Below are 24,968 nucleotides of genomic sequence, written 5' to 3' on the forward strand. Positions count from 1 at the left end.
GCTTTTTTTAAAAAAATAAATTTATTTATTTATTTATGGCTGCGTTGGATCTTCGTTGCTGTGTGCAGGCTTTCTCTAGTTGCGGTGAGCTGGGGCTACTCTTCGTTGTGGTGTGTGGATTTCTCATTGCGGTGGCTTTTCTTGTTGTAGAGCACGGGCTCTAGGCACACGGGCTTTAGTAGTTGTGGCGCGCGGGCTTCAGTAGTTGTTGCACGCGGGCTCCGTAGTTGTGGCTTGCGGGCTCTAGAGTGCAGGCTCAGTAGTTGTGGCGCATGGGCTTAGTTGCCCTGTGGCATGTGGGTTCTTCCTAGACCAGGGATCGAACCTGTGTCCCCTGCATTGGCAGGCGGATTCTTAACCACTCTGCCACCAGGGAAGTCTCAGATAACTGCTTTTAAAAGGTGCCTTGGGGTCTGATTATGGATTAGTTATGCCTGCAGCTTGGTCGCTCCCCTGGGACTTAGGGGCACAGAGCAGACCGAGCTCAGACCTCCCGGGAGAGCAGGGATGATGGTCCAGGGCATGCGCACCGCGGTCCAGCAGACACGTTAGTGCTGGCGGGACTCCCCAGAGGACGCCCTGGACCAGGGACCCTCCAGGTGCAGCTACAGGATCCAGGGGGCCAGGGGGACTGAGGCCGGGGAGGGGGTTTCCTGGAGGGAGACTGGAGGGAATGAGGGAACAGATTGATTGGCCCTGATACTTCAGCCAGGAAATATCGATTCTGAAGGTGTGAAGCATAGGGTGAGAAGAGTGTAGCCCACTATTTTAGGGGGGTGAGAAGGGAGAGGTGATGGGCTTCCCTGAGTCTAAATTAAATAACATCTTCATTGAAATTCATTTCGACGGGCTGAGAATGCTACAGGGAGACTCAAGGCAGTGCAGTAACTGGCCTCCATTTCCCACGCTGTCAGTATCTAAAGGTGAACCGTGGTGGCCTTGGGGGCTGATGTCCTCAGTGGAAAGCCCTCCTCCCCGTCGCCTGGCTGACCCTTCACTCTCCGGACTGGCTTTTCAGACCCTCTGGGGCCTTTCCCACCCAGATCCACCCCTTTGCCTGCTCTTCTCCTTCCCTCTGGGAAGGCCCAGGCTTGCAGGGGTGATGTAGTTGACTTTGCATCCTGATTCTGGCTCAGAGTCCTCTCCAGGGGCTCCTGCAGCCCCAGAGCGCCCAGCCCGCGTTCCGGGGGGAAGTCCGCGCCCCGCTCCCTGCAGGGCCCTTGCTGCTCCGGGCTTGGCGGGGGGCGCTGGCTCTCTCTGGGACAGGACGGAGAGCGGAGGATGGCGGCAGGAGACTCTTCTCAGCTGGAAGAGCCTCATAGATGTCCAGGCCTGTTGAGTTCTGGTCTGTCAGGGCCCCAGGGGTGGATTTTCAAGGGAAAATGGGGGGACTGTGGAGCCAGCTGAGTCCTTCACACAGCTGCCCGTTGTCTGAGGGCCAGGCTGGCCTCCCGTCCCCTGAGGTCCTGGGCTGCCGTGTGCTCTGTGCAAGATGCCGCGTGGCAACGGCTGCCGTCATTTCATTGGTGCTCGTGGGGCATCACAGGGGAAAGATGTTTTGAATAAACACACATTTGAGAAAGGCAGTGTTTTCCGTGCAGACTTGGGTGGGAAGGAGAAGCACGTGTCTGGCCTCTCTGCCTTGTTTCTACATTGCTGGTCCTTGGTAGTTCCCAGAGTTTGAAATGCACCAGCAGGCACATAACTGAGAGCCTCTGCAGTCTCCGTGTTTCTTCATGAGGCAGCCTGGCTGCAGAGCCCTGAGTGTTCCAGAAAGTCAGGAGGCGGCTCCAGGGATGGGATGTCCTTGCACGCCTCCCCAGCCCGTCTCTTAGCCTGAGTTTGGGGAAGCATGGGGCCTTGAAGCAGCTGTAGGTCTGCAGACTCACATAGGTTTGTCTTTGTGGGATAAATGATGTGAGGGAGTGAGAGTTGGTGTGAGGCCTGACACAATTCTTCTCCCAGAAGAGGTTATGAGGGGGGAGAGAGAGAGCCACACCTGTTTCTGATCCATCTTTACCTAATCCAGGAAAGAAAAATCTCATTCTAAGTTATGCAGAGAAACAAAAGAACTACCTACTGCTTAATTTCTCGGGTCTGAGGTCTTAGGACTGGAACCTGAAATTTAAAAAAGAAAATCTATTTATTTATTTATTTGATTGCATCGGGTCTTAGTTGTGACAGGCCGGCTTCCTAGTTGCGGCACATGGGCTCCTTAGTTGTGGCATGCGAACTCTTAATTGCGGCACGCGTGTGGGATCTAGTTCCCAGACCAGGGATTGAACCCGGCTGCCTGCATTGGGAGTGCAGAGTCTTAACTGCTGCGCCACCAGGGAAGTGCCCTGAATTTTTAAAATGTGTGCGTATAGCCTAGAATTTTCTGCATAGTTGTCATGTCTGATTGCACGTTAGTTTCATCTTCGACAGCAGACTTGGTGTCCATTGCTCTGTATTCTGGTCAACCCACGTGGTTGCTGGTTCCTAAAACAGCATGTATCCAGGTTGGATGACTCGTGGCCCCTTCCCCTGCTGTTCTGTGGCCTGTGCCCACCGCCCCAGCGGTGAGCACCGTGGGCGGGCCGTGTCTCTGGGGCTGATGGCTTGGCTCACTCCATCATCGCAGGGCCCTTCCGCCGGGGCCACAAGCCTGGGATTGGCTGCCACTTTCTGAGGGTAAGGTCATGACCCGCGTCTGGTGGTCTGTATGGAGGAACAGTGGAGATATTTACTGAGCGTTGGAAGGTCCGAAGGGCCAGTTGTGACCAGTGGGCTTTGTTTCTATGCTGTTCAGAAAGAGGACATGATATATTTAGCGTCAAAATGACCACCCGCTGGGAAAGGGCCCTCAAGGCTGGAGGGATGCGGGCTTCCCCAGGGGCTTGTGGGTCCCCCATCTCTCAAGGTGTCGTGTTGTCATCTCAGCTACGTTAGAACGTTAAATATCACGTATAACTCATATTTCAAGGCGGGATTGGAAGAGAGCTTTCTAGTAGGGAGGAAGGAAGATAATTTAGGAAAGTCGTCGTCCCCCCCCCCCACCCCGCTGCTGCTTTCCTTTTGGTAACTTGAGGTCACTGGGCTCTGGCTACGGAGTGTGGGAGAGACAGACCTCTACAGGGCAGGGAGAACAGCCCTGAAAGGAGGACAGACACCGCGCGTAGCTGCGCCGAGGCCGCAGAGAAGGGGGCTGAACCGAGCTGACGGCTGGCGCAGCAGGTGCACTGAACAGAAAAGATTGTTTTTAATCCGCCTCAGATAACTGAACACCTTAGTCTTAGTCTGAAGGCTTGGGCACGATGTAAATATACATGTAAGTCCCCCGACCCTCCCTGTAGCTCCGCCCAAGCTGCTGTGACCCGTGTTCCTTGCCCTGTTCTCACCTCGGCTCCAGCCGTCTCCCCAGGAGGCGGGGATGTGCTTCCAGAAGGAAGAGCCAGAGGCTGGGTTTGGCAGTGGTGCAGCCACATGTGTCAGACGTGTGCGGGTGAGAGCACTGGCCTCGCTTCCACCGGAGCCGCATGTACTCTGAGGACAAAGATGTAAGTTCTCCAGTCAAACGTGCTGGACGTAGGTCTGCTCTCAGGGGTCGGGGCTCACCTGGAGGGGCCTTGCCTCCCATTCTCCCAGAGCGCGAACTTCTAGGGCAACCACGGCAGTTTCCTGTGTTCTCCCAGCTCCTCTCTGGAAGATGCTCAGGCCACCTCCTCCTCCTCTTTTTTCTTAATGGTATTGAACACATTGGCTTATTTGTTGTATCTCTTTTTTTGGGGTGTCATATCTGTTCACGTCTTCTGTCCATTTAAAAAAAAACTGAATTGTTTGCCCACTTTCTATTGAATCGTAAAAGATCTTGATATATTCTAGATACAAGTCCTTTTTCCAGATATGTCTTTTGACAATAGTGTTTTTTTTTTTTTTTTTTTTTTTTTGCAGTATGCGGGCCTCTCACTGTTGTGGCCTCTCCCTTTGCGGAGCACAGGCTCAGCGGCCATGGCTCACGGGCCCAGCCGCTCTGCGGCATGTGGGATCCTCCCGGACCGGGGCATGAACCCGCGCGTCCCATGCATCGGCAGGCGGACTCTCAACCACTGCGCCACCAGTGAAGCCCAGAAATTTAATTTTTGATGCAATTCAATTTTGAATTTTTTTGTTTGTGTTTCAGGTTCTACTGGGAAGTATTTGTGTAAACCAATTCACAAAGATTATCTTCCAGTTTTTCATATAGAAGTTTTTTTTTAAGCTAAAAGATAGGGGTTTTTTTCTTAAGCTATTTATAGATTGAGTCAGAAGTTCTGAAGTTTTTTCTTTTTCTTCCTGCTTTATTGAGCTCTAAGTTGCAAATCAAAATGCATATATTTAAGTTAGAAACACGAAGATTTGATACTTGCATACACTGTGAAATAATTATCACAGTCAAGTTCTTTAACTCCCATCACCTCTCAGGCCCCCTTGGAAACAGCCATCCGCGTTGTAGCAGGTATTTAAGGAGCTGCAGTTTCGGAGCACTGTGACTGGGGCCACCTCGATCTGTGGAATTTGTATCATTTCTCTCTACGCCCAGAGGGCTTTCTGGACGTGTGCGTATCTTCTCTTTGTGAGCCTTGGAGAGTAAATTCGTGGACTGCCGCATCTCTGTATGATGTCTCCTGGGAAGACACTTGCGCGAGGGTCTGAAATGAGGTCTGGGTTGGAAATGAGAGCTAGGGCGGAATAGGCATCTGTGTGGGAAGGAGGTGAGGTCCCATCTCAGGGGCTCCACGACCAGATTGTGTCTAAAAAGTCACTTGGGCCTCCGTGCGGAGTCCCGGGTGTGGAGTTCAATATCTTGCATTTACGCAACATTTGAAGATTTGTTCTTTTCCTAGAAGAAAATACCTTAATTTTTTTTTTAAGTTAATATGTGGTCAGGTGGAAAATTTAAGCAGAATCAGAGTGGAAAGCAGAAATCCCACTATGCGGAGATAGCCACTGTTAACATTTTAGGGAAAGTCTGTCTACGTGTCACTTTCTGCAAATTTTCTAGAATTTATGTAAATGGGATCATACCGTAGATGCTATTTCTAACCTGCTTTTTCTCTTTCACAATACTGTGGACATCATTTTATATTCACAGGGAGGGCTTCCCTGGTGGCGCAGTGGTTGAGTCCGCCTGCCGATGCAGGGGACGCGGGTTCGTGCCCCGGTCTGGGAGGATCCCACATGCCGCGGAGCGGCTGGGCCCGTGAGCCATGGCCGCTGAGACTGTGCGTCCGGAGACTGTGCTCCACAGAAGGAGAGGCCATGGCATTGCGAGGCCCACGTACCGGAAAAAAAAAAAAAAAAAATATATATATTCACAGGGATCCCCTGAAGCAGAACATTTAGGTGTTATTTCCATTTTACAGATGTCAGGATGAGACACCAAGTCTCATCCAGGGGTGCACAGTTGATAAGGAAGCTACAAGGTCATATTTTGACTCTGAGCAAAGTCTAATTCTATCAGATAAACCTGGAACGCTTATTTCATGTGACAAAGACAAGTTTTTACTTCTGTTCTTTGGAATTTTTGCTCCTAAAATTCTGGGTTATGACATAAATTCACTGGTATTTTTAAATGTTGTGATTTGGCTGCCTTGTTGCTTGATTGGGTTTGAGAGCCAAGATTCAGGGTATGGGGGGGTGCCCTGGGGAGGACCTTTCTGCATCCCCTTCTATGTCGGGTTGTGCCGAGGGGTTAAGAGTGTTTTCCTCCACAGTCTAGTGCGTTCAGTCACTGTTCCTGCCTCTCTCTCTCCCCTCCCTCCTTCGCCAGGGACCTGGAAGCCAGGGCACAGAACGAGTTCTTCCGGGCCTTCTTCAGGCTGCCGAGGCGGGAGAAGCTGCACACCGTCCTGGACTGCTCCCTCTGGACCCCGTTCAGCCGCTGTCACACGGCCGGGCGGATGTTCGCCTCCGACAGTTACATCTGCTTTGCCAGCAAGGAAGCTGGCTGCTGCAAAGTTATCCTCCCGTTCCGAGAGGTAGACCTGTCTTCCTCCTGTCGGGGAGCCGTGGTTGCCGTGAGACGGGGCGTTGGCGGGGATGGCTGCTCACGCTGCAAGGCTCTGCCACGGAGGATGGGCGGGGCTGGAGAGATGCACGGCCTGAATTGACCAGGGGCCTTTGCTTGTTCTGTTGTTGCCTGGCAACCTGAAATTTGCATAGACCTGAATGGTGAGAACAGGGCACCCTGGCCTCCGCAGTATTGATAAAGCTGTTATTATAAAGTACCTGCTTAGCAATGAAAGCTTTTCCAACAGCCCTTAGGGATGAATCCTTCCCTTTCACCCACAAAAGGGAAAAGAAAAAAAAGGGGACTTACAAAAAGCATCATCTTTTGAAAATAAATGTCAAATTGCTTGGTTTTTATACCCTCCTGGAACTTTAGGTAAAAATTTAGAAACATGCTTCCTTTCAACTGTAAAATTCTACAGTTCTGTTCTTGGAAATGGAGTCTGCTTCCACATCTGATGAGCTCAGTACTGTGGTTTCAGGGCATGTCGGCTGTGACAGGACCCACGGCTCTGTCACACGTCAAGACTTCCAGATTCTTGCTATTATAACATATGAACTAAGTACTGTTCAGAAAAACTCAATTTTTTCATTCATGTGATTGACCTCCATTTTTCTGCAGCAGGTGTCTTCATTTTACAAATATTCCTACTTACGAGTGGAGCAAGAAATCCTGGATTGCCTTATGTAGTTTTTTTTTAACTGTGGTAGCGTATACGTAACGTTTACCATTTTAACCATTTTTAACTGTTAGAGTTCACTGGTACTAGGTACATTCACACTGTTGTGCAACCATCACGAGAATTTTTTCATCTTTCCAAACTGAAACACTATCCCCATTAAACAGTAGCTTCCTGTCCCCCTCCCCCAGCCCTGGGGACCCACCGCTCTGCTTTCTGTCTCTATGAATCTGACTCCTTTAGGCCCCTCATATCAGTGAAATCCTACAGTATTTGCCCTTTTGTGATTGGCTTATGTCACTTAGCATAACGTCCTCAAGGTGAATCCAGACTGTAGCACCTGCGAGAATATCCATCCCTTTTAAGGCTGAATAACATTCCATTGGAGGCAGAGCCCACGTTTTGGCTCATCCAGCCAGGGGCACTGGAGCCACTCCCACTTCGTGCCGTGGTGCATATGCCGCATTCCATACTTTCTGACTTCGTACCGGTTCCTTATCGCAGTTACTGGTTTTTGCCTTCTCTCTCGGGATGTTTTCCGAATATGCAGTTAAACGCCTGCCTGTCTTCTCTCTTGCTGTGCCTCTGTGCGCGTGACTGTAACAGGTCGTGAGCATTGAGAAAATGGAGGACACGAGCCTGCTGCCGAACCCCATCATCGTCAGCGTCAGGAGCAAGATGGCCTTCCAGTTCATCGAGCTCACGGATCGCGACAGCCTGGTGGAGAGTCTGCTGGCGAGACTGAAGCAGGTGCACGCCGACCACCCCGTGCACTATGACACGACGCGGGATGAGGACCTGGTATGATCCTTGGAAACCGTGGGATCCCGTAAATTGAAAATCCCTTTTTTTCAGCACCTCGAGGCCAGGGGTCTCCAAAGGGGTGTGCACGTAACGATGATCCACTTGGGTACCAGAGAAATGTAAGCAATGATTGGGTCCGTGGAGCAGGCAGTGTGGTATCGTCTCTGACGGCGCTGGTGTCCTGAGTGGGTGTGGCAGGGCTGGAGGGTGGATGGGGACTCACCCACAGGTTGGAGGATGCCCAGAGCATGCCCCCCTGACAGGATACAGGGATAGATGGGGTATACCCATGTGTCAGAGGGATCGACAGGCCACCCCCTCAGAGGTTGGAGGGTTTGGTGGGGAATCAACCCACAGGTGAGTGGACACCCTCTTTACTGGTTAGAGAGGTCAGTGCCCCCGCCATCCCCCCGAGGTTGGAGGGGATGATGTTATCTGGGGGCGGATATAAGTTTTGCCGAAAGAGATGTTGCATTGTCCTTAAGGTGGGACAGCTGCAGATATAGACCCGGATCCGCTGGGACCCAGTCCCGAATTCTTTCACACCCGTCCCCCTCCTTTCTGGACCTCTTTTCATCCAAGTAGTGACAGGAGGAAGGGAGGGAACGTCTCTCAGTACCTGAGAGCAGTCTTCTCGAGATGGCCATCCTCAGTTCTGGAAGCTGAGGGCGCGATGGTGCTTCCCCAGCCCCACTGGGGCTGTGCCCTGTGTGCCGTGAGCAGCCTCGCCGGGAAGGCGCCGTGTGGACCACGTACCTTGCGGAGGATCAGATCTCTTGGTTCTAGTGTTAGTCTGTTTTTCCCGGAAGTCCTAAACAGAGAGGCGTGTTTAAGTTTGTTAATAGGCTCCTGCATCCAAAGGCAAAACAAAGACTGTCTTATAATGAAGGCAGTGACTTCTCTCTCATTTTTTTTTTTTTTTCCTCCCCATGCAGCCTTCGTCTGTGTTTCATTCAACAAGCATGTGCGGTGACCACAGGTTTGGGCGTATTGAGATGGTGTCTTCTCAAAACAGCGAGGAAAGGGAGAAAGAGATGAGCCCGCAGCTGCACCCCGAGGCCCTGGTCGCCGGCTTCCGGCGGTCGGGCAGCCAGAGCCCCGACTCGAGACTGGTGGGTGATGAGGCGCCGCTCTCGCCACCACTGGGCGCAGGCGGAGGTGTCAGGGGCGTGGCTTCCCGCGGGCCCTGGAGGGTGGGCCTGGCGTGGCACAGGTTACCGGGCAACCTGGGGACACGTGATGCGCCCTCTTTGCTTCCCTCTTTGCCTCCCTCTTTTCCTCCCTCTTTTCCTCATTGGCAAGAAGGGGAAGTGGTCAGTGGTGCTAGTGGCCTGAGAGTGCGTCCCGGTGGGTGAAGGATGTGGTGGGACGTCCGAGGGCCATGGCTCTCCCCACCTGCCCCTCAGGTGGCGTCCGTGCATGCCGTCCCTTGTGGGGTTTCCGGGTGCAGAACAAGTCTGTCTCCTTTTACCCAGTGGTGTCTGTGTGGCTCTCTGGTACAGCGTTTCTTTTTTGTACCCTGGCTGTCTTCTAGTTTTACCGAACCAAAAATACTTTTGCCACATTTATATAATTTTCTCCTCTGTAGGGAGAGACTGAGGGCAATGCCTGTATGGTAAATAGACTAGAAATCATGCTCTGAGATGATGCCCTGGCACGAGGGGTGCTGTGTCGGGACCATGAGTACCAGGGTGGCCGTGAACACGATTGCTGCCCCTTGGCCGCTTAATGGCTCGTGTATCATAGATCGTTAACTTTATTCATTCAGAACTGAGCCTTCTGATGTACTTTACAGAGATGCTCAATGAATGCTCGATGAAACACGTAAGAATAGTGAGTGTATGTAACGTCAGTATTCTGTAAACTATTACTAGAGAATACAGATAATTAAAAGCATATGTAAACATCTTGTCTAAAAGGCACTAGAAATTCCTGCCAGCTAGGAATTCTAAAGGATTTTAAAAATCCATAATTTTAAAGGATATTCAGTCACCTAGAGACATCGTGTCTTTTTCATCTCTGCTAGTGAGAACAATGTAAGTTTTTCGGGTTGGCGGTTTTTCCCCTGGCTGTCAGGAAGTTCCAGGGAAATCACGAGAGCCCCTTGCTCCGCTTTGCCCTCTGAGCTGACCTGTCTCGGCAGCTGGCTTGGTGTCAGTATCCGGAGAGGCTTCCCCACCCAGCCCTACCCCACCCTCCCATCTGCTCTGGGCGTTTTATCAATATTTGTGTCAGTGCTCCCACTGGGCCCTGAACCCCTGAAGGGCTGGTGCCCTTTACATGCCCTGTGCCTGGTGGAGGTTCAGAAGTATCTGCTGAGCGAATTGCCTGTCACCGTTGTTCCCTCCGTCAGCAGAAGGAGCCTCTCCCTGTGACGGGCTGTGGAGGGTGCAGACGACCTTCTTTGTACATGCAGCATGTTTCCACTTGCAGCCCAGAGAACAGATCAAGATGAGACTGTGGAACGACCACTTCGTAGAGTACGGCAGGACCGTGTGCATGTTCCGTACGGAGAAGATCCGGAAGCTGGTGGCCATGGGGATCCCCGAGTCGTTACGTGGCAAACTCTGGCTCCTTTTCTCTGGTGAGCGTTTCTGGGGTCTCCAGGCCAACTTTTATTTTTGGAGCGGACACGGGACAAAGGCCCCGACCTGGGCAGTGTGTGTGTGCAGAGGGGTCCCCTCTGCCTGTGACGTGTCCGACCGGGGACCTCAGGACCTTCCCACGTTGGCTGTGATGTCCTGGGTCAGTGCAGGGTCTGGCCAAGGGATCGCGTCTCCTTTAGAAATGACTATGAGTCTCTTCGTTGTCCCCAGAATTCTGTTCAGGACGCCCTTGACGTGCAGCGTCTTTCTAGGACGTGAGTCCTGAAGTAGAGGAAACGAAAACATCTTCAGAAGGTGTTGAGTTGCGTGTGTTGTAGCGAATCCCTCAGTGCGCGCTTCCTCTTGCGCGCTTCCTCTTGCTCGCTCCTCTGTGGGGGGCACACAGCGTCCCCGCGAGGCAGAGCCGCAGGGCTTTCTCTCCCGCCTGCGTCCTCCTGCTGCACCGCTGGACCGGGGACTCTCCTGCTGCTGCTCTTGGGCATCTCTCATCAGGACACTCGCTGACGGAGGAGCTGAGACTGGGGCCGCGGTCCCCAGAGGCGTTCCGAGCAGGCATTTCTCTGTCAGCCGTTTGGTGCCACGCGGTGGAGCGGCTGGGCCCCTGCCAGCAGGAAGAGAAGGCCCAGGACAGTGTGACTGCTGACCCTTTCGGGGTGCTAGGGGTGGGGTGGCCAGGGCTCCGCCTGCCCCGGGGACCCTGCTGTGCTCTCCCGGAGGCTAGGCCTGGGGACCCGTCCTCCCCGCGCCCTGTCCCTGTTCCTCCCTCAGTCGGCCTCCTCCTTGGTCACCTCTCTCCTCCCTCTTCCCCGTCTCTCCCCGAAGTCGCCCAGCCCCTCTCCTCTGCTGCCCGAGAGGCCCAGACCCAGACCCAGACCCGATGCTGGCTGGCTCCAGGGCGCTGGGGCTGCTGAGCGGGTGTCTACTGGTCCCTCTCCTCCCAGCGCTCACCTTGTTCCACAGGCCGAGTCTCCCCGCTGCCTCCCGGCCTGTCTCTCCCACTGCCCACCAACAGCATGCCCGTGAAACCCTTCCTCTGTCAGATGAGGGTATTTTTGTATTTAATAAAATACAGGGGACTTACAGAAAGCATCCTCCCAGTATTTTTGTGTTTAATAAAAACAGTCCATATTCGTATGGAGCAGCAAGCAGAGAGAGTGACACGGCTCGAAATCCCACCACCTAAAGTGTACACACACACACACACACACACACACACACACACACTTCTGTTACCAGGGAATACAACTTACTAAAAGCATAGTAATAAAGCTATTTCTAGTGTGAGCTCTTCCCCCCTCTCTATAAGGTTATTCTTAGAAAAGCCATGTTATTTCTTTTTTTCTCTTTTCTTCTTAGCAGAACTGAAGTTCCTTTTGGTTGTGTGTGGTCTCAAACTATTTTTTATGTCCCTCAGGTCGCAGGACCCCACTGAGGTCCTCTGACCGGACAGGCCCCTCCCCATGTGGACTCTCTCCTGGTAATCAGTCGCCCTTGAAACGTTACTTTTAAATCATCAGATGCCGTCACTGACCTCGCCTCGCATCCCGGTTACTATGGCAACCTGGTGGAGGAGTCCATGGGAAAGTGTTGCCTGGTGACAGAGGAGATAGAACGGGACCTGCATCGCTCCTTACCGGAGCACCCTGCCTTCCAAAACGAAATGGGGATCGCTGCTTTGAGGAGAGTCCTGACGGCTTATGCCCACCGGAACCCCAGAATCGGGTACTGCCAGGTGAGCTGTGCGCTGCGGGTTGGAGGTCATAGCCCCCATCCTGGGCTACCACCCAGGCCTCGGGTCTATGTTTCAGCCGTCTGTACCGAGGACTGTCGTGTGGAGGGAATCAACCTCGTGTAGTCAGGCTGATGATGCAGAAGGAGCAACGTTACCCAGTGCCCGGGGAGAGCGTTGCACAGGCTGGGCCTCTGTCCACGGGAGGCCATGCAGTCTTCACGGTCTCCGGGCCTCCACTTCAGGACGGTATCCATGAAGCTGCCGTGGGAGCTTTCTCCCTCCAGAGCGTACAGAAGTTGTAGGGATTCTTTTTTAAATGCTATTTGGGGAGGAAAAAGCTGTTTGGGGTGGATCGCTTTCCTCCAGGATGCACGAGTGGAGGCAAGACACCCTCCGAGTGGTAAGCAAGCACAAAATAAAACCCCGGCACGAGGCTGGGTGAGAGAAGCTACTGACCCTTAAAAACAGAGGATTTTAAACTTTGTCTCCTGTGCATAAGCGAAATTAGTGGGTGAGTGTGTGTGTGTGTGTGTGTGTCTCTGTCCGAACGTAGACACAGAGACAGCTGGGTGGGATCTGAGCCTGAGGCGTGCTCCACAGCCCAGTCCAGCATCACACCGTGGGCTCAGGGGTGGAGCGGTTGCTGGTCGCTCAGCCCGGTGTGTCTCGTGAGGCCACGGTGACACCGTGGTCGTTCCAGCTCGGTGTCGCTGTGGGTGGGTACGCTGGGTCTCTCATCGTGCAGTCTTGACTTCTGCGGATCACTTGGGCTTGTGTGTTATTGAATGTCTCTGTGGCACTGTGTGGCCTCGTCAGTAACTGTCCCCTCCCCTGCGAACCCCCTGAGCAGTCCATGAACATCCTGACCTCCCTTCTGCTGCTATACGCCGAGGAGGAGGAAGCCTTCTGGTTGCTGGTTGCTGTGTGTGAGCGGATGCTGCCCGACTACTTCAACCATCGAGTCATTGGTAACTGCCTCCTTCCTCCCCCTCTGTACCCAGGGGTAGTGACCGAGCCAGGGCAGAGATGTTGATCACCAGTCCTGGTTATAAAGTCCCCTGTGCCACTCAGCTAGTCTCTGCACAAACACCGTTTTGACTCTTGAATTTGCAAAACTAACTAGTGTGATTCTCTGCACAGTTTTGGCAAAAGAGTGGAATGTGGCAACCTGATTGCTCTCTTGCCACAAACTCTTACAGGTTTTGGATAAAGAACAAACGAATTATGTGGATAACTGAGCTTCAGGAAAGAAAAACCTAGGCGTAAAAAGCAAATCAAAAAGTGAAAACCAAAGAGGCCTGGGAAGGGAGGGGGTCTGCTCCTGGTACCCAGGGAGTTTGTACAGACAGGAGAGGAGGGGAGTAGAGCGATACTGGAGACCCTTGAGGGCCGACATGAAGGGCAGAGGAGGAAAATGCCTCGCTTGCAGCTTGATCGTAAGAAAGCACATTTACGGCTGCCTGGGCTCTGGGCAAACCTGTGTTTGACCCATCAGTGCTCAAGCACTTGAGCTGCTGTCCTTGGTGCGGTTGAGATTGGAATTTGCATCCTCTCTGTGGTCCAGCAACCTCCTTGTGGGGAAAAGGACATGAAAACTGCTCTGGCCTGGTGATACTCTTAGGGACACTTTTTAGTAATCCAGAATGAGAGATGGAGATGGCCTAAAATTAGGGCGGCAGCCATGGGAACAGAAACAAAAGAACCAATTCGAGATGGAATTTGGCAAAGGAGTGGATGTAGGGACAAGGCAGGAAGAAGATGCTTGAAGGCTGAAGTCTAAGGACCAAGGGAGTGCGATGACCACTCGGAGGAAGGTGGGGTGGGGCTTGGCTGGGAAGGAGGCGGCCTTTTGGTGACCTCTGACTGTCTTCCTCTGCCCCCTCCTGTGCCTGAGTGGTTAATTGGTTTCCTTCCCTTTTCACCTCATATCACGCGAGGTATTTAATGTTGTACAGAGCAGCAAGGAGTAACCAGAACCTCGCGGTCATTGGGAAGCATGTTGTCCAAGCCCTCATTGGGTGAGGAGTGTTGCTATGGGGCAGATGGTACTCAACAGTGATCAGTAGACCCTCCATGATAATGTGACCACCACCGCAATACAGGGTAGAACATTTGGAACATTTCCATAATCCACAAAGTTCCCTTCTGCCTCTTCCCTGCCACATGCAACGCTTGGTACTGACTTCTGTCACCACAGATGAACTTGGCCTATTTTTGAACTTGGAATAAACATAATAATAGAGAATGTTCTGGCTTCCTTCGCATAACACGACGTTGTTGGCGCGTCAGCAGTTCCTTTTCATTGCTGAGTAGTATTTCACTGTACATTCATACCAGTCACCTGTTGATAGACATTTGAGTTTCCAGTTTCTTCTATTATAAGTAGAGTTGCAATGAACATTCATGTATGAGTCTTTTTGGAATGTATATTGTCAGTTTTCTTTGTCTTTACCCAGGAGTAGAATTCCTGGGTCATAGTTAGATGAATGCTTAACTTTATAAGAAACTGTCAGTTTTCCAAAGTGGATGAAATGCCTTCATATTATCTCACACCAGCAATGTGTGAGAGTTCCAGTTGCTCTGCATCCCTGTTAGCACTTGGAATTGGCTTTTTAATTTTAGCCATCCTAGTGGGTAAGAAATGGAATGTCCTGATGGTTTTAATTTGCATTTCTCTGATAATTGTTAATGATGTTGCACCTGTTTTTCTGTGCCTACTGGCCATTTATTTATCATCACTTTTGAAGTGTGCAAATTTTACCTCTTTTTAGAAAAAGATTTGGTCATTGATTTCTTACAACTAAGTTGCATCAGTTCTTTATTGTGATTATGAAACCTCTGTCAGGTATATGTATCGCAAATATTTTCTCCAAGTTTGAAGTTTGCATTTTCATTTCATTAATGGTCTCTTTTGAAGAACACCAGTCGTTAATCTTGGTGAAGTCCAATTTGTAATTTTTTTCTATGGTTAATGCTTTTGTGTCCTAAGAAATTTTGCCTTTTTCCTGTCTTCCCCACGCCATGCAGATATCCACTGGATTCGGCACTTTTTTTTTTTTTTTTTTTTTTTTTGTCCATGCTGTGTGGCTTGCAGGATCTGAGTTCCCTGACCAGGGTTTGGACCCGGGCCCTCAGCAGTGAAAGCGCCGAGTCCTAACCACTGGACCGCTAGGGAAGTCCCAATTCACAACTATTTTTTGAAAATACTGTCCTTTCCCCATAGAATTACCTTGGTCAAAACATCAAAAACCAGTGAACTAACTAAGTGTAAGTCCTTTTCTGGCCTCCAGTCCCGTTTCATCGTTGTGCGTATCTCAGAGTCGTTTTAATTTGGGGCTGACTTTGGAGGGAGTGACCCTCTCCCCCATCTCTGTGGCCTCCTTTCCCAGGGGCCCAGGTGGACCAATCGGTCTTCGAGGAGCTCATCAAGGAGCAGCTCCCTGAGCTGGCGGAGCACATGCACGACCTCTCGGCCCTGGCGTCCATCTCCCTCTCCTGGTTCCTGACGCTGTTCCTCAGCATCATGCCCCTGGAGAGCGCGGTGAACGTGGTCGACTGCTTCTTCTACGATGGCATCAAGGCCATCTTCCAGCTGGGGCTGGCCGTGCTGGAGGCCAACGCCGAGGACCTGTGCAGCAGCAAGGACGACAGCCAGGCCTTGATGGTCCTGAGCAGGTGGGGACCGCCTGGGGTGGAGGGGCAGCAGCGGGACTCCAGGAGCCAGGCGGCAGGTCCAGGCAGCCGGGCTGTCACTGTGGGAGTTCTTCCACTCTACCACTTGTCACCCCACGTGCCCCCAGGGCCAGGCCATCAGGCAGCCCCGTCACCCGTGTGCGGTGAGGAGTCCGCCTTCCCTCGCTCCTGTCCGCTAAGTGAGAGGCAGGAGGGGCGAGGGTATCGGTGCCTTTCTCTGAGCAGGTTCAAGTGTCCTTAGTCGAGAGGGACTCATGGTGGCCTTGAACGGGGGCGGGCAGGCGGACATGGGAAAACGTGGGCCTCAGGCCGCCAGCTGGAGGATTTGGACATTTTGTGCATAGGGGATGGTGCGTTGTAGGGAAGGCAAAGTCCCGCGAAGCTGAGGACGGGAACCCGGGTCCCTTGGAGCTGAGGGCAAGTTGGATGACAAATGAAAAGCTCCTTTTCAGAATACTGTGGAAGCTTAAAATTGCAGTATGCACAGGATTTTGTATTTATGTCACTGGAGGGTCACAGACCCCGGGAAACCTTCCCGTAGCGCCCAGGTCCACAAGTCTGGCTTCACGCACGTCTCTCGTTTTCTCTAAAATGAGTGTAGCAGTTGCTGCCTGGCACTCCTCCCACCGTTTGGAGGCAGACGAGCTGGTTTGACAGTTGCTGCCACGTGTCCAGGGGCCCCTGTGAAGGCAGGTGTCGCATGGTACCCAGGGGAGGGTAAACCTGTGCTTTTCCGGTGGGTGGTGTGCCCAGGTTTCTGGATCACATCAAGAACGAGGATAGCCCTGGACCCCCGCTAGGCAGCCACCATGCCTTTTTCTCGGATGACCAGGAGCCCTGTCCTATGACCGACATTGCCGACCTGATCCGGGACTCCTACGAGGTACCTGGGCCCCATCCCTGCCCCACCCCAGCTCTCTTGGGAGATGGACTTCCAGGGAGGTTTTCCAGGCTACTTCTGTTTCCTGTATGGACGCATAAGAGATTCTGTGAGTGAGTGGACCCTTCCTTCCCTGCAGAAATTCGGAGACCAGTCTGTGGCTCAGATCGAGCACATGCGCTGCAAGCACAGGATCCGGGTCCTGCAGGGCCACGAAGACACCACAAAGCAGAATGTGGTGAGTAGAGGCCTCCTGGGAACCACTGCTCCTGGCGGCCAGGTGCTGACCTGGGCTGGGTGCCCTGCTGGTCTCCTAAGAGGAGAAAGCCAGCTTTTTTTTTTTTTGCATTGAATTAACAACTTGACAGGGTGAGCTGGTGGAGAAAGAGCGTGGGTTTAGTTTGAGAGTCAGACAGATTGTGAGCAAACTAACTACTGTGAGCCTCGGTCTCCCCGATTGTAAAATGAGGATAATACTAACCACCGTGTGGGCTTAAATGAGGGACAGTATAGCGCATGCCCGGCACCGAGGGCCTGCAGTGTTGATGGCTGTGCAGGAGGAACTTCCTGCCCAAGCTGTAGCCTTGCTACTGTTTACTCCCATTAGGACTTACAATGCTTGTCCTGAGTCGCGGACGTGTGAATCAGAAAAGATGAGGATAAAAAGCCCTGAGAGAGCGGCCATAAAGTGATCTCTGTGATGGGAACAGACTCTGTGCCGGGAGGAGCTGGGCGCCTGGCGTCCACCCCAGCGGGACGCGCCCTCTCGGCCTCTGGTCCTCCCAGGGGCAGGCAGAGTTCACTCCATGACCGTTTGTTCTTTCCTCAAGCTGCGAGTCGTTATCCCCGAAGTCTCAGTCCTTCCAGAAGACCTAGAGGAACTCTACGATTTATTCAAGGTAGGAAAATCTGGGAGGATGAGGGAGTGACAGGCCCTGAGCCAGACCCCAGCCTGCCTGCGGGAGGGTGCAGAGGCTGGAGGGGTCGGCATGTGCCTGTTGGGTGGCAGCGAGGCTGGAGCGGCCCCCCGGCCAGCTCTGGCTTGGCCGTGCCTCCTGGGCCCGAGCACGGATGCTGTTGCGCTCGGCTGATAGGCCCTCGGTGCTGGGGACACGTCCTTCACTGCCCTAGGCCGAGTCCCCAGTCAGTAGTGGATTCAGGGACTTCCCTGGTGGGGCAGTGGTTAAGAATCCGCCTGCCAGTGCAGGGGACCTGGGTTCGATCCCTGGTCCGGGAAGATCCCACATGCTGTGGAGCAACTAAGCCTGTGAGCCACAACTACTGAGCCCACGTGCCACAACTACTGAAGCCCGTGCGCCTAGAGCCCGTGCTCCGCAACAAGAGAAGCCTGCGCACCACAATGAAGAGTAGCCCCCGCTCACTGCGACTAGAGAAAGCCCTCGCACAGCAACAAAGACCCAACGCAGCCAAAAATAAATAGATTTATTTAAAAAAATACAAAAAAAAATAGTGGATGCAACAGTGACCCTTATTGAAATTATCACCTCGTATACTTTTTTCTATTATTATTTTTTAAAATTGAAGTATAGTTGATTCACAAGGTTGTGTTAGCTTCTGGTATACAGCACAGTGATTCAGTTATACGTATATATATTCTATTTTTAAAAAATATTTGGCTGTGGCTGGTCTTAGTTGTGGCACGCAGGATCTTTGTTGTTGCCGTGTGCGGGGTCTCCGTTGCAGCATGCGGGATCTTTTTCATTTTTTAGTTGCCGCATGCGGGATCTTTAGTTGCGGCATGCACGTGGGATCTAGTTCCCTGAGCAGGGATCGAACCGGGCCCCCTGCATGGGGAGCGTGGAGTCTTAGCCACTGGACCACCAGGGAAGTCCCATACGTATATTCTTCTTCATTATAGGTTTTTACAAGATATTGAATACAATTCCCTGTATCACCTCAAATACTTTTTAATCATAACCTCACCCACATGACGTGTGTACATGTTCTTGTGTTTGTGTGGCTGGTCTGCCTGCTACTTTATGTTCTGTTTTCCCCTGATGCTGTCATTAACACTTTTTCACATTGCCCTATGGTCTTACTCATTTTTAAATCATTTAAAACCTGTCATGTTGGTAATACTTACCATGCTAAACTGTATTTCGACTATTTGGATATTTAGGTGGAAGACTTGCTGAATTAAATCACCCTGCAAAGACCATTTTCAGGTGCCTTTTCTCTTGCTCGAAACAGTCAGTAAAAATGGAGAAGAGAGGCAGACAGTGGACCCACTCCCTACAGCCTGGCAGTGAAGCGGGGAGAAGACAGCCGCAGAAAGCAGGCCAGCCTGGAGGAGTCGGCCACCGGAGCTGTCCTGGTGGGGCCTCTGAGCCGCCAGCACTTCTGCACTCAAATGGCCGCGTGCTCGAGAGAATCCTAAGCAGCACTTAGGTCTCCTGAGCAGAGCCGCAGATATTGTCTGACCCTTCCTGGGGCTGTCGTGTCACATCTCCCTGTGGTCACTGACATGGTGGCTGGCTTAGTAGGTTCCCGGCACTCCTCACGCCTAGTCAGCAGGATGCGTGATGAGTCCTCAGGCTACGTCTCCTGTAAACATCACCGGGTTTCAAGTTTTATAGTTTCCTCTGTTGCATGAAGAGAAAAGACGAAGCCAGAGGTGACTTAGTGTCCCACACCGCCACCTCTCTTTGACTTTCAAGGAGGAAAAACAGGGAGTACTAGAAACCCAAAAGCAGGTTAACAAACGTGTTGTTTAGCATAAAACGTCTTTGATTTATTTAGGGCTAACTTCTCAATTTGAGAGAATAAGACGTCTCACATTTGAATTTATATGACTTAAGAGACTGCCTTAAATTCATCATAAAAATAAGTTTCATTAAGTACTAACTGTATCATTAATCTTTCATACAAGGGGTATTTAAAGAAGACAGACAGCTATTTCCTGTGTCCTATTTCTATCTTTTCTGTGAACAATGTGGGTGAAATTTATTTTCATATATATATATATATTTTTTTAGCTCTGCAGGCCTTTCATTTGTGTAGGACTAACTATGAATATAAACTTCAACTATAAATACAAGACCAATTTCAAAATGCACTTCCAAAAGAAATTCCAGGACAGTAGCGTCATCATCATGGTGTCTAATTCCGTCATACAGCCTGAGGTACCTCCTTTATGTGCCCAGAGCCATCCTCACCGCCACGGAACCCCCCTCAGGCTGTCCTCCCCCGCTCCCACTGCCCCCCTTGCTGCTGACCTTCCCTGAATGCCCTTGGCTTTCATAATCTGGCCTCTTATATTTTAATGCTTCTTTAAGTACTGTGAGGTATAATGGTCCCTAGTTGGGTTTTACATGCATCTCTTCTTGTCTCTTGAATCAGAAATTCGTTTTCCCAAGGGAAAGGGCCACATAGAGATACCCTTACATTGTTGTATAAATATGTGATAGGATCTTATTAAGGAGTCCATTCCTTAACTTCATTGCCTCCTTCCCGAAGCCTGGAACGTACAGGTGTGACCATTCTCTATGTCAACAAGGAATAGCCTGCTCTGTCTTCTTTACGTACTCTTTCCTATTAAAGATGAACAGTGTGTACGTAATGAAATCTATTTTTATTCTGAATGGAAAGCAGTCCTTCTTTTATGCCTTAATGCAGTTCTTTCTTTTCTTTCAGTTTTATTGAGGTATAATTGACCTACAGCACTAAGTTTAAGGTGTACAGCATAATGACTTACATGTATTGCGAAATGATGCACAGTAAGTTAACATCCATCATGTCATAAATTTATAGATACGAAAAAAAAGAACAAAAATGATTTTTTTCTTGTGACGAGAACTTTTAGGATCTACTCTCTTAGCAACTTTCAAATATACCGTACAGCAGTGATAACTATAGTTGTCGTGTTGTACATACATCCCAGGACTTATTTATCTTATAACTGGAGATTTGTACCTTTTGACCCCCTTCACCCCGTTCTATAACCCGCACCCACGGCCAGCCCCAGCCTCTGGTAACCACGAATCTGATCCTTTTCTATGACTTTGGGTTTGTTTGTTTGTTTGAATTTATTTTATTTTTGGCTGCGTTGGGTCTTTGTTGCTGCGCGCGGGCTTTCTCTGGTTGCAGCGAATGGGAGCTACTCTTCGTTGCGGTGCGCAGGCTTCTCATTGCGGTGGCTTCTCTTGTTGTGGAGCATGGGCTCTAGGCGTGTGGGCTTCAGTAGTTGTGGCACGCGGCTCAGTAGTTGTGGCTCGTGGGCTCTAGAGCACAGACTCAGTAGTTGTGGCGCACAGGCTTAGTTGCTCTGCAGCATGTGAGTTCTTCCCGGACCAGGGCTCGAACCCGTGTCCTCTGCATTGGCAGGTGGATTCTTAACCACTGCGCCACCCGGGAAGCCCATGTTGCTATTTTTTTAGATTCCACATATGAGATCATATAGTATTTCTCTGACTTATCTCACTTACCGTAATGTCCTCGAGGTCCGTCCAGGTTATAAAGCAATGTTTTAAATTACGTAAATTTAGATTTGCGACGTCTGTCCCTTATCCTCTGAAATCGAAAACAGCTTCATTAGTCTTCTCTCTTCAAGTAAGATGGGAACAATATAATACACACTTGATGTCATTGACTACTTTTGGAAATACTCAGGACCTGAAACAGTGCCTATGACATTTTTGTAGATTCAGTATCTGCAGCTCTTTTCTCATTCTTTTTTAATGGCTGCAGGATTTGGTGGTAGGGCGTAACCATACTTTATTAACCATTCACCTGCTGAGGGACATTTATCTCATTTCCAATTTTTTCTGCTTTATAAACAGTGCTGTATCAAGCATGCTTGTGCCTTTCTTGGGACACCTGTGCTGCCGTTTCTGTAGGATGGGTTCCTTAGGGATGCACAAGCCAAGTTTTAGTCACTATTGCTACAGCGTTTTAGATTTTTCAAATTTCAGTTCTACTGATGATGTCTAAGGGTGCTCATTTCCTATGTTCCCCACTCACCCAGCATTTAACATTATGGATCTTTTAAAATTTTACTAGTCGTGTAGAAAATTGCATTTCATTTTAACTTAACATTTGTTTACTCATTAGTGAGGTTGAGTACCCTTTCATAAGTTTATTGGCTAATCATATACTTTCTTGTATCATCTCTTCATATCCTTTGCCTGTTTTTATATTGACTTGTTTTTCTGTAGGATTCTGTGTAAACTGGTTGTACTAGTCCTTGGCCTTTATAACTGTTTTCTTCTGGGTAGGATTCTGAGGGCCTCTAGCATCACAGGGTGGCAAATATACACGCAAATTCACAGTGTGTCTTGGGTTTGAGGAATGGGAATTTATCAGACCTTTGTTTCACACTTGAACATTCTTATGGTACTTTTCCTGATTCTGCAAAGGCTATTTAAGGAACATGGCTCCAGAGAATATGCAGTAAAATTATAGATGGCATTTTGGTTTCCATCCAAGGATAGGCACTTGGATATTATAGCATCTGTACTTGTTTCTGTGCCATCCTTATGGGCAGAGGGCATTGAAATCGTGAAGAACCCTGCAGTCATTGGGAACTATTTCAAGTGAGTTGAGATGTCCCAAGAGGTGATTTAGTACAGGTGTAAAAGAAACATTCTAAAGAGGCTAACCTGGTCCTAGGCGACAGGGCCAGTTTTGATTGCTTTAGTTTTCAGTCTATTCCCAAGACTTCAAATTGCCTTTGCTTTTTTTACTTTTACTTTTTTGAATTGTTAATATATTCATGTGGTTCAAAATTCAGAACATATAAAAAAGCACACAGTAAAAAAGCTTGCTTCTCCATCTGGGTCCCTGCCCCCGTTTTCCATCCTCACAGGTTACCAGGGTAAATAGTTTCTTCTGTATCCTATAGATTTGTCTAGTACTTTCTGACTTCCAAATAATATGATTTAAGAAAAAATATCACAATAAAAATTGTATGATTTCAATAATTAAAACTATGGCAGGGGAGTTCCCTGGCGGTCCAGTGGTTAGGACTCTGCGCTCTCACTGCTGTGGGTCCAGGTTCAATTCCCTGGTCGGGGAACTAAGATCCCATAAGCTGTGCAGTGTGGCCAAAATTAAACAAAACAAAACAAAACTATGGCAGCTGAACTGTACATTTAAAAATTGTTAAAATGGTAAATTTTGTTATGTATATTCTGCTACAATGAAAAAAGAAACCTTAATAAAAAGGAAAAAGTTTTTGCTTGTTACTACAGGGTTACCTGTAACTACATTTCTGGTTGGAGTGGTGAGATTGTGAGTTAATTTTTTCATTTGTTTGTTTTATAATGTTGCTTATTCGATACTGAATTTTACGAGGCAAAGCAAGTCAGGAGAGAAGGCTGTTATGGCTTTGGCCTTTACGTGTGCGGCCTCCCATGGGGGCCGCCGCCCCTCACAGACCCCTCTCGCTCCCCTGTTAGAGAGAACACATGATGAGCTGCTACTGGGAGCAGCCCAGGCCCGTGGCCCTGCGCCATGACCCCAGCAGGCCCTACGCGGAGCAGTACCGCATAGACGCCCGGCAGTTTGCACGCCTGTTTCAGCTCGTCTCGCCGTGGACCTGCGGGGCCCACACAGAAATCCTCGCTGAAAGGACTTTCAGGCTCCTGGATGAAAACATGGACCATCTGATCGAATTCAAAGCATTCGTGAGCTGTCTCGGTATGACTCTGGGGGTCTTTCCTGCAGTGAGTTCATTTGGGACGTGAGTCTGTGAACACAAGACAAGTAGACTGTCAAGCAGGCACATCCACTCAGTGAAATGGGTTTGGGAGTCGCCTGACGTGATGTGGGGATTTTAAAAGTCCCTCTGCAGGCTCCTCTCGTGACCACTTTTATGTTTCCTAAGCGGGTGGTGGGGAGGGCAGCCCAGGCTCTCAACATACATGGTTGTTGACCTTGTTCTCCTGGGCACCCAGGGTGTGGTGGTGTCTTGTTAGGAATGTGTCCTGAGACACATTTTTTTAAAAAAATAAATTTAAAATTGAAGTATAGTTGATTTACAATATCGTGTAAGTTTCAGGTGCACAGCACAGAGATTCAGTTATACATACATATGTGTGTGTGTTGTGTGTGTATATATATATATATATATATATACTTTTTCAGATTCTTTTCCCTTATAGGTTATTATACACTATTGAGTATAGTTCCTTGTCCTATACAGTAGGTCCTTGTTGGTTGTCTATTTTATGCATAGTAGTGTGTATATGTTAATCCTAGCCTCCTAATTTATCCCTCCCCGCCCCGCACGTTCCTAACTCTTGCAGCTAAAATTAAAATCTTTCAGAAGGTATGAGGCCAGACAAAATTCCTGAGGTTATGTTGCCGCTCAGCAGTCACCAGTCACTACCCTTCACATTTTCCTTTCAGGTACACACTGTCTGGGTAGCAGTAGGTGAAGTGTCAGGTCAACAGACACTGACCTTACTACGTTCTCTCTACAGTGACTTTGTGTCCTGACACATGTACTTCAACCATTTGCATGTACTCAGTCTCTCTCTCTCTTTTTGGATTTTGCAGATATTATGTATAATGGAGAAATGAATGAGAAAATTAAACTGTTATATAGGCTTCATATCCCTCCAGGTAAGAAATTCCGAGTAGAAAAGCTAGGCTCTGTTCTGCCTTGACGTAAATCAGCTTTGTGCATGACCTTGAGGTTCTTCTCTTTTTAAATTTATTTAGACTTGAGGCAACAGATGTTTCTAGTGTGGGGTGGCTGATGGCAGATTTTGAGTACCACATTGTATGGCCTATGGCAGGGGTTCCCAAACTCAAGTGTACATCAGAATCATCTGGGTGGCTTGTTATAATACAGGATACCTGGCCCACCCCGGTTTCTAATCCGCTATGTCTGAGGACCACACTTTGAGAACCACGGGCCTGTGGAATGTGGGGGAAGACAAACCCTGGTAGCCTTTACAGATGGTTATTTTAGCTTACTGTTTTTTGAAAAATTGAGGTAAACTTGGTATTATACTAGTTTCAGGTGTAAAGCACGATAGTTCAGTCTTTGTATACACTACAAAGTGATCACCACAGTAAATCTGATTACCATTTGTCCCCATAAAATTGACCCCCTTCACCCATTTTGCCCACCCCCCCAACGCCTTTCCCCTCTGGTAACCAACAGTCGATGGGTGTTGTTTTATTCATTTGTTTCATTTTTTTAGATTGCATATATGACTGAAATCATACAGTATTTGTTTTTCTCTGACTTATTTTGCTTAGCATAATGCCCTCAAGGTCCATCTGTATTGTTGCAAACGACAAGATTTCCTTCTTTTTCATGGCTGAGTAGTATTCCATTGTGTGTATGTATGTGTGTGTGCAGCTTTACTGAATTCATTTATTCCAAGAATTTTTGGTGGGGCCTTTAAGGTTTGCTATATATATGGTATCTGACAGTTTTACTTCTTCCTTCCCTTTTATTTCTTTTTCTTGCCTAATTGTTTGGGCTAACACTTCCGATACCGTGTTGAATAAAAGTGGCAAGAGTAGGCATCCTTGTCTTGTTCCTCATCTTAGGGGAAAAGCTTTTAGCT

The 24,968-nt window shown here is 49.5% G+C and overlaps 1 protein-coding gene across 9 annotated transcripts in view; it reads left to right on the forward strand.

Moving 5' to 3' along the window:
* Positions 1 to 24,968, forward strand: part of TBC1D8 (TBC1 domain family member 8) — a 121,157-nt gene that overhangs the window by 84,311 nt on the left and 11,878 nt on the right. For 4 of the 9 annotated variants that reach the window (XM_033401760.2, XM_033401761.2, XM_033401764.2 and 1 more), the window contains 13 exons: positions 5,792 to 5,999; positions 7,317 to 7,511; positions 8,450 to 8,626; positions 9,948 to 10,098; positions 11,638 to 11,852; positions 12,703 to 12,820; positions 15,242 to 15,527; positions 16,299 to 16,428; positions 16,565 to 16,663; positions 17,256 to 17,324; positions 19,422 to 19,568; positions 22,842 to 23,082; positions 23,944 to 24,009. In XM_033401760.2, coding sequence (XP_033257651.1) covers positions 5,792 to 5,999; positions 7,317 to 7,511; positions 8,450 to 8,626; positions 9,948 to 10,098; positions 11,638 to 11,852; positions 12,703 to 12,820; positions 15,242 to 15,527; positions 16,299 to 16,428; positions 16,565 to 16,663; positions 17,256 to 17,324; positions 19,422 to 19,568; positions 22,842 to 23,082; positions 23,944 to 24,009 — 2,102 coding nt within the window. Of the gene's footprint in view, positions 1 to 5,791; positions 6,000 to 7,316; positions 7,512 to 8,449; positions 8,627 to 9,947; positions 10,099 to 11,637; positions 11,853 to 12,702; positions 12,821 to 15,241; positions 15,528 to 16,298; positions 16,429 to 16,564; positions 16,664 to 17,255; positions 17,325 to 19,421; positions 19,569 to 20,079; positions 20,104 to 22,841; positions 23,083 to 23,943; positions 24,010 to 24,968 lie in introns of those variants that run through there. The other 5 variants (XM_033401763.2, XM_004277743.4, XM_033401766.2 and 2 more) reach the window with 4 other exon arrangements.

The sequence above is a fragment of the Orcinus orca genome, chromosome 13 (genome assembly GCF_937001465.1).
Source record: "Orcinus orca chromosome 13, mOrcOrc1.1, whole genome shotgun sequence".
Classification (NCBI taxonomy): domain Eukaryota; kingdom Metazoa; phylum Chordata; class Mammalia; order Artiodactyla; family Delphinidae; genus Orcinus; species Orcinus orca.